Source organism: Haplochromis burtoni, unplaced genomic scaffold (genome assembly GCF_018398535.1).
Source record: "Haplochromis burtoni strain Fernald_Lab_line unplaced genomic scaffold, NCSU_Asbu1 Contig_1021, whole genome shotgun sequence".
In the NCBI taxonomy this organism is placed as follows: domain Eukaryota; kingdom Metazoa; phylum Chordata; class Actinopteri; order Cichliformes; family Cichlidae; genus Haplochromis; species Haplochromis burtoni.
In genome coordinates this window covers 5840-12316 of record NW_024583382.1, presented here as the reverse complement: position 1 = coordinate 12316, position 6477 = coordinate 5840, and the positions used below count along the sequence as shown (strand labels likewise).

The window sequence follows — 6477 nt, the reverse complement described above, 5'->3', positions numbered from 1 at the left end:
TTCTACATTATTTTACTGTGTCATGGTTACATGCAAATATGCATGGTTATCTTAAACTAAACCAACTGCAAAAAGTGATGTAGTTGAAAGAAGGACTCTGGGAGGACTGCAGCGGGTAAGTAACTGTTCATTTCTAACTAAACATTATCATTTGTAGCAACCAAATTTTACCAACTTTTGCCCAACTCAAAATTTGTGTCTGATCTGTCAAACAATTGCAAGTGAGCACACATGGATGTATATAGCACACAGTATATGGAATGCAGTAAAAGTTACTTAATAGTTGTAAAATGCTATATTCAGATAGATTAAGACGGATGAAACACTTAAAGATAGTTTTTCAAGCTTTAAGCTGCATAGTTGTATATAAACATGGCTGAACTATTTTCTTGTTTCTAACAACCCAATGGTGTGTCACGATCCTGGGTCTTTTGACCAGGCGTTTTGAGTTTAAGTTTATTTGGAGGTTTATGGTTTATGTTTAAGTTCACTGGGTTTTCTAAGTTCATTTGTTTTTTAACGTCCCCCTTGTGTTTTCAACCCCTGTGTTAAGTCCCCTTTGTCCTTTATGTGTTTCATGTCTTTTGTTGTCAAGTTCATGTTGTCATGTCTGCGTTTCATCATGTTTCCTGTTTTATTTTGAAGAGGTCCTGTGTTCCTGTGTTGTGTTTAGTTTTACGGTTCCCCTGTGATGTTGTTCTGTGCATGTGTGTCAGCTGTTTCTTTTCCCCATGTGTTCCCACTTCTCTCATTATCCTCCTGTATGTATTTAGTCCGTGTGTTTCCAGTCATTACTTGTCAGGTTGTTTGCTAGTCCACGTCGTGTTTCCAGGTATCCATGCAAGGTCTTCATGTTCAAGGTTTTTTCATGTTTTAATTTTAGTTCACCCAGTTAAGGTTATTCTTTAGTTTCACACATGCCGTTTGTTTGTATCTATTTTTGCCAGCCTTAATAAATGGCTCGTTTTTTGTTAATCCACGTTACGTTTCACATTCTGTTTTGGTCTGCACTTCAGTCCTTTTTTTTACTATACATACAGTCTGCCTCAGCCATACTGTGACATGGTGTAAATTCTAATTACATAAAGGGTTAAATATCCTTATCAGAAATAAATATTTGCCTATTTCTAAAATTTAAAAAAAGGAATTTATTTGTTTTTCAGAATCCAGAATGTGTTTTCTGTAGAATGAATTCTGCTTTAAACACCCATTTGGTGCTGTTATTGATGGTGTTTGCCCAACTACCTTCTTCCTTTACTAAAGGTAACTAAATGAATCCACAAAGTTATCTTGAAGCATTTTGTTTGTAAAGGCAAATATGAATGTCAGTCGCAGTTTTTAGATTCGTTTCATTTGCAAAGCAGTGGCTACCAGGCCACTGTTATCACATTCCACTGTTCTCATATTTAATTTTAAATCTTCAAAGATAACTATTCATGATCGCACACTTTCTGTCACCCAACTCTAACTCTACAGTCTCTAAACCAAAAAAAAATATATTATTTTTCTTTCTCCTGTCTCAGGTACCATTCAGGTAATTGGTTCATCTCACCCAATAGTTGCTTTAGTGGGTGATGACATCATACTGCCATGCTATTTGAACTCCTCAATAAGTGCCTCAGACAAGACGGTGGAGTGGACAAAATACAAGCTGGATCCCAGATTTGTTTATGTGTGGCGTGATGGTGGTGAACTGGAAAGCAAAAAGAATCCCTCCTACAAAGGAAGAACAACGGTATCCCTTCATAAATTAAACCATGGAGACATTTCACTGAATCTGTCTAAAGTGAGACTTTCTGATAGGGGAAGATATAGATGCTTCCTTCCAGATATGGGTGAAACTTTACTGGAGCTCATTGTTGGTAAGAAATATCTGATATTTATCAATCAAAGAAGTGGTTTAAGCTTAAACTCAAATACAAAGTATCGCCAGACATTAGCATTATATAACAGAAAAGTAGTTTCTATTCATATGAAAAAGTCTGTAAATGTGCAGCCAAATCGATCTCTTATTTGGAGTTCCTCTTAATGAAATCATGGTGCACTCTGCCAAAGGAATATTGTGTGCTTCATCTTAGGGGCTGTATCCCTACCTGTAATATTGCGTGTTCAAAAAGCCAAGACTGGAGTTGCATTACAGTGTGAGTCTGCAGGCTGGTATCCAGAGCCTGAGCTGCTGTGGTTGGACGGTGAGGGAAACCTCCTCTCTGCTGGACCTACAGAGACCCTCAGAGGTCCTGATGACCTCTATACTGTCAGCAGCAGAGTGACTGTGGAGAAGAGACACAGCAACAACATCACCTGCAGAGTCCAACAGAGGAACACCAACCAGAGCAGAGAGACACACATACATGTTCCAGGTAAAAACATGATGAAACTCAGGTCACATAGTGAACATGCACATCCATACAGTGTGGTCATGTCCAAACACAATGTTTACTCAGAACATGTGACTAGAAAGGCAACACAATTTTTGGTCCTGCTTTTGGTGATATTTGAAGCAAATCCCTTTTATTGTCTTTATTCTTTAAAATATTGGCAAAAATATAGGTCATATAAAAAAGAAATCAAATACACATATACAACTGTTGATTGTGTTATTGGGATGTGATTCATTATTTTCTGTTTTATTGTTTCAGATTATTTTTTCACGACCCCGCCAAATCCTGCAGTTTGTGTCAGTCTGCTTAGTCTCTTTGTTATTTCACTTTTGTGCATTCTTCTGGTGATCTTTGTTTGCTGGATACAGAGAAGGAAAAAGATCAGTAAGTCGTATGCAAAATAATTTAAAATTTGTTTTCTTTTCTTGCAGCTCAGTGATTGATTTACAGTGAAGTGATGAATAAGAGTGCTCAGACCTGTTTTTTTGTATCAAGAAAATCTCAGCATGATGCTGCAGTAGTACACAATAGTAAAACAGTCCACTCAGAACTGGCCAATTAAAGATGTTTTTCATGTCTTCTTAGGATCACATTTGAATGCAATATACTTTAAGATGTCTTTTGTTAGTCTTAACGTTGTGGATGACCAGATTGTGTATTATCAACCCAAACAGATTTTTTCTAAAACAACAAGCAGTAAAGTGAAAAAAAAAAAGAGGCTGACAAATTTATTACACCACCAAATGTCCTGTTTTCTTATACAGGAAGAAAGAGGTTTCTGCCTTCCTCTTTACAATACTTTGTTTCCTCTTGTCATAAACCATTGCTCCTGTCAGCTCAAGCTGCTCTTGCAAAATGACTCATTTTATATACTTTGTTGTAGTAGCATTTATCACAAAGGCAGACCAAAGGTATTTTTCAAAGGCAAACCTGGAGAATGAGGAGCGGCTCCAATGCCACAGCATACAAGTAACTATTGTTTAAAGTAAAGACTAATCTAAAGTAAATATCCTTTCTCTGTGCACAGGAATTCAGACAAACCACACTGTAGCTCAGATGGAACAAGACTGAGACAAGCAGAGCCAAAAGAAGAAATGGAGACTCATAAGATGTTGGAAAAGAGAAGACAAGAGAATTAATCAGTGACAGTATGCTTTCATATAGTGTGTTTATTTCAGAACCTTTCGTCTTTCAGCTGCACCATTTAGGGAGTGATCATCTGTGTCCATCTATTTCTGTCTCTATCCTCCTCTGTCACACCAACCTTCTGCACATCCACCTTCACTACATCCATAAATCTTCTCTGTCTAATTCACTGAGCTGTTTCGTCCGACCCATTACTTGACATACTTCTTGAGGCAAACTTTACACATCTGTGGCAATGGGATTGAAAACACATGAATTCAAAAAGTAAGAGCTGTGGCTCAATACTTTTCCATATAATTTACTATGAAAGTAAAAACCACCACTCAGTAGACTGCATGCTTAAACAGCAGTTTATTTGAGTTTTGATTTATTTTCTTGCTAATACATATAGAAAAATATTTAAGCAGTTAAATGTGCTTTGGAATTTGCTATACATAAGGACAAAAAGGCAGTACATCCAGTAAGATACAGACCATATCATAAACATTAAGTGGTAACCATGAAGAGATTTTTAATGTAAAAATTCAGAGAACGAATAATCGTTTTGAGAAGTTAATGGGTCTTTTGGTGTCTTTTTTAACTTTCTGTTTTTTTTTAGTTGTACAGTTTTGTTTAATAGTCGTGATGTGCACAATGTTGAATAAATAACTTAATAAAATTCTTTCTTTTATTCATCCAAATATGTTTTTTAATCAAAACATTATGACTATGTATTATAGGCTAGGACAGATGTGCGACAGTTTCTACATCTATCACAGTGGAAAGTCCATCTGGTCATCATTGTCATTATTTCCTCAATAAACATCCTTTACGTTATCAGTGTGTTTTTAATCTATGTTAACAGCTCAGCCATACCAAAGCAAATCACTGGGAAGTAATTAACAAGTTATTTCACGTTCAATGCAGTATTCTAAGAATACTGCATTTTATCGCATATATGGTCATTAGAGCACAGAGGCCACTGCATTAGGTTTGAATATCTATCTACAGTATTCTGGCTGATGTATGAATGATAGCTCTATAGGCAGACTGATCATTTCATTCAAACCAGCATTAGCTTCCTCGAGTGACAGAGAGCGAGTGGATAAATGTTTTTTGTTAACATGAATGTTCAAGATGTTCAATAAACATGTTAAGTGTGTATATTTTCTTTTTTCTCAAGTCTGTTTGCTCAGGCAAAATGAAAAGCAATTAATGTAGAATAAAAATGAATGATATTTAATCATGATTAATCAAAATGAATCCACTGTAACCCTGTGATGAATCTGATTAAACATTTGAATTGTTTGACAGCACTAATATATATTATATATTAGTCTATTCTTGCTTAATATTAGTGTATATAGTTTTTTTTAAAGTTGTATTTCACACAGAGAACCTGTGTTAAAAGACTGAAGAAAACTATTCAAATTATCTTTGAATTTAAGCATTTAACATTCTTTGTGTTTATTCTGCATTTACTTCATTATATTGCATAAATGTCAGTTACAAGCTTAAATATAAAATGTAATGCAACCAGGCTATTGATCAAGTAATTGCGATTAATCGCGATTAATTACAGAATATTGTGTGATTAATTAGTTCATTTTTTTAATCTATTGACAGCACTAGTAATTATATATATCTAAAATATGTGTATTCTTTTAGTTTTCTCAAGCTATATTAATCAACCGAGACAGAGTTTTCTTTTTCTATAAACATTTTGTTAGGTCTAGGAGGGTCATTTGTGTGTCTGTTACTTCTGCGGTTTGCGTTTGATGAGCTGCAGCCACTAAATAAAACCTTGGGTAACACATGCTGCAAGAACTCAGTGCACACCTTTAAAAATATACATGTGACTATATAATGGTTATATCTATTCTGCTTTGCAAACATCAACAGCCACAGTCATATTCACTCATATATTCAAGTTAGTCTTTTTTTTGTTTCTTTTTTAAGGTATTTGCAGAAATAAAATAATTTTTGAGTCTCTCGCATTGTCAAAATGCAATGCAAATGTATTTTAAATAAAAACAGATTAAATGTAATAAAATAAAAGAACAACAGTAAAACTGTAGTAACCAAACTTATAAAAGTGTTTATGTGCTTGATGGTGATTTCTTGTTGATTATGATTGATTCATCAATCTATGAGTTCTTTTTTGGTCCGAGTTTCCCACAGTGAAGGAGTCCCACAAGCAGTATCAGCAGAGCTACCATCACAATAGTTAGGACGACCCGCAAAAGGAGGAGGAGGTGAAAGAATTGGTCCGAACAAAAACATGCCTCTCTGGGAAGCCCTGCAACGACACCACGTCATCATATGTCACACAAAACTCATTTACATGTTTTTCTTTTTACTTCTTACCATTTTGTCTTCTTGGGACACATTAAACTTCTCTTACTGTAATCCGCAATTTGTAATGTAATGGTAGGGTTAATTTTATGTATAGGGTCATATACTTATTAAGAAAATAAAGCTTAAACTGTATCCATGACAGACAACAAATGTGTAGACAATTTATCCAAATTTCTCTGATGTTTTAAAGCAACAGTATTACAAAATACAACTGAAGAGTTCAATATAAGTGCTGTAAATAGCTATTTATGGTTAAACAGACACAACAATCAAGCACAAAATCCTTATTTTGATATTTTCAATCATGTTTATGTGTCACCTCTAACAGACAGCCATTTTTCTGATGATTCTCCTACTCCAGATATTGTGCACTTGTAAAGTCCTTCATGACTCTTGTAGACTTGGTGGATGGTCATGTTTCCCACAGAGCTGGTCCCAATGAAGAGGCCATCTTTATAGAAGACAGCTGGAAGGTTTGCAGACGTCTCGTTTAGGCAGCTCAGAACCACAGTTTCCCCCTCCATCACAGGATGAGCAGGGCTCTCCAGGGTCACCGTGATATCTGATTAAAGTAGAGTTTATGAATATTTCATAGTCACTGGGTCTTTTACTG

The 6477-nt window shown here is 35.3% G+C and overlaps 2 protein-coding genes across 2 annotated transcripts in view; one reads left to right on the top strand and one right to left on the bottom strand.

Annotated features, from left to right (window-relative positions):
• The first annotated feature begins 836 nt into the window (after positions 1 to 836).
• LOC102299487 (butyrophilin subfamily 1 member A1) lies at positions 837 to 3718 on the top strand. The gene is made up of 5 exons (XM_042216344.1): positions 837 to 860; positions 1164 to 1263; positions 1524 to 1862; positions 2079 to 2765; positions 3409 to 3718. Exons 1-4 carry the CDS (start codon positions 852 to 854, stop codon positions 2609 to 2611), a joined length of 981 nt encoding a protein of 326 aa, XP_042072278.1. The 5' UTR covers positions 837 to 851; the 3' UTR covers positions 2612 to 2765; positions 3409 to 3718.
• A 97-nt stretch (positions 3719 to 3815) lies between these two features.
• Positions 3816 to 6477, bottom strand: part of LOC121812991 (contactin-2-like) — a 5454-nt gene continuing 2792 nt past the window's right edge. The window contains exons 3-4 of the mRNA XM_042216345.1: positions 6184 to 6426; positions 3816 to 5805 (exon numbers count right to left, since the gene is read on the bottom strand). Of these exons, the coding sequence (XP_042072279.1) occupies positions 5654 to 5805; positions 6184 to 6426 (395 nt within the window). The 3' untranslated portion in view covers positions 3816 to 5653. The remainder of the gene's footprint in view (positions 5806 to 6183; positions 6427 to 6477) is intronic.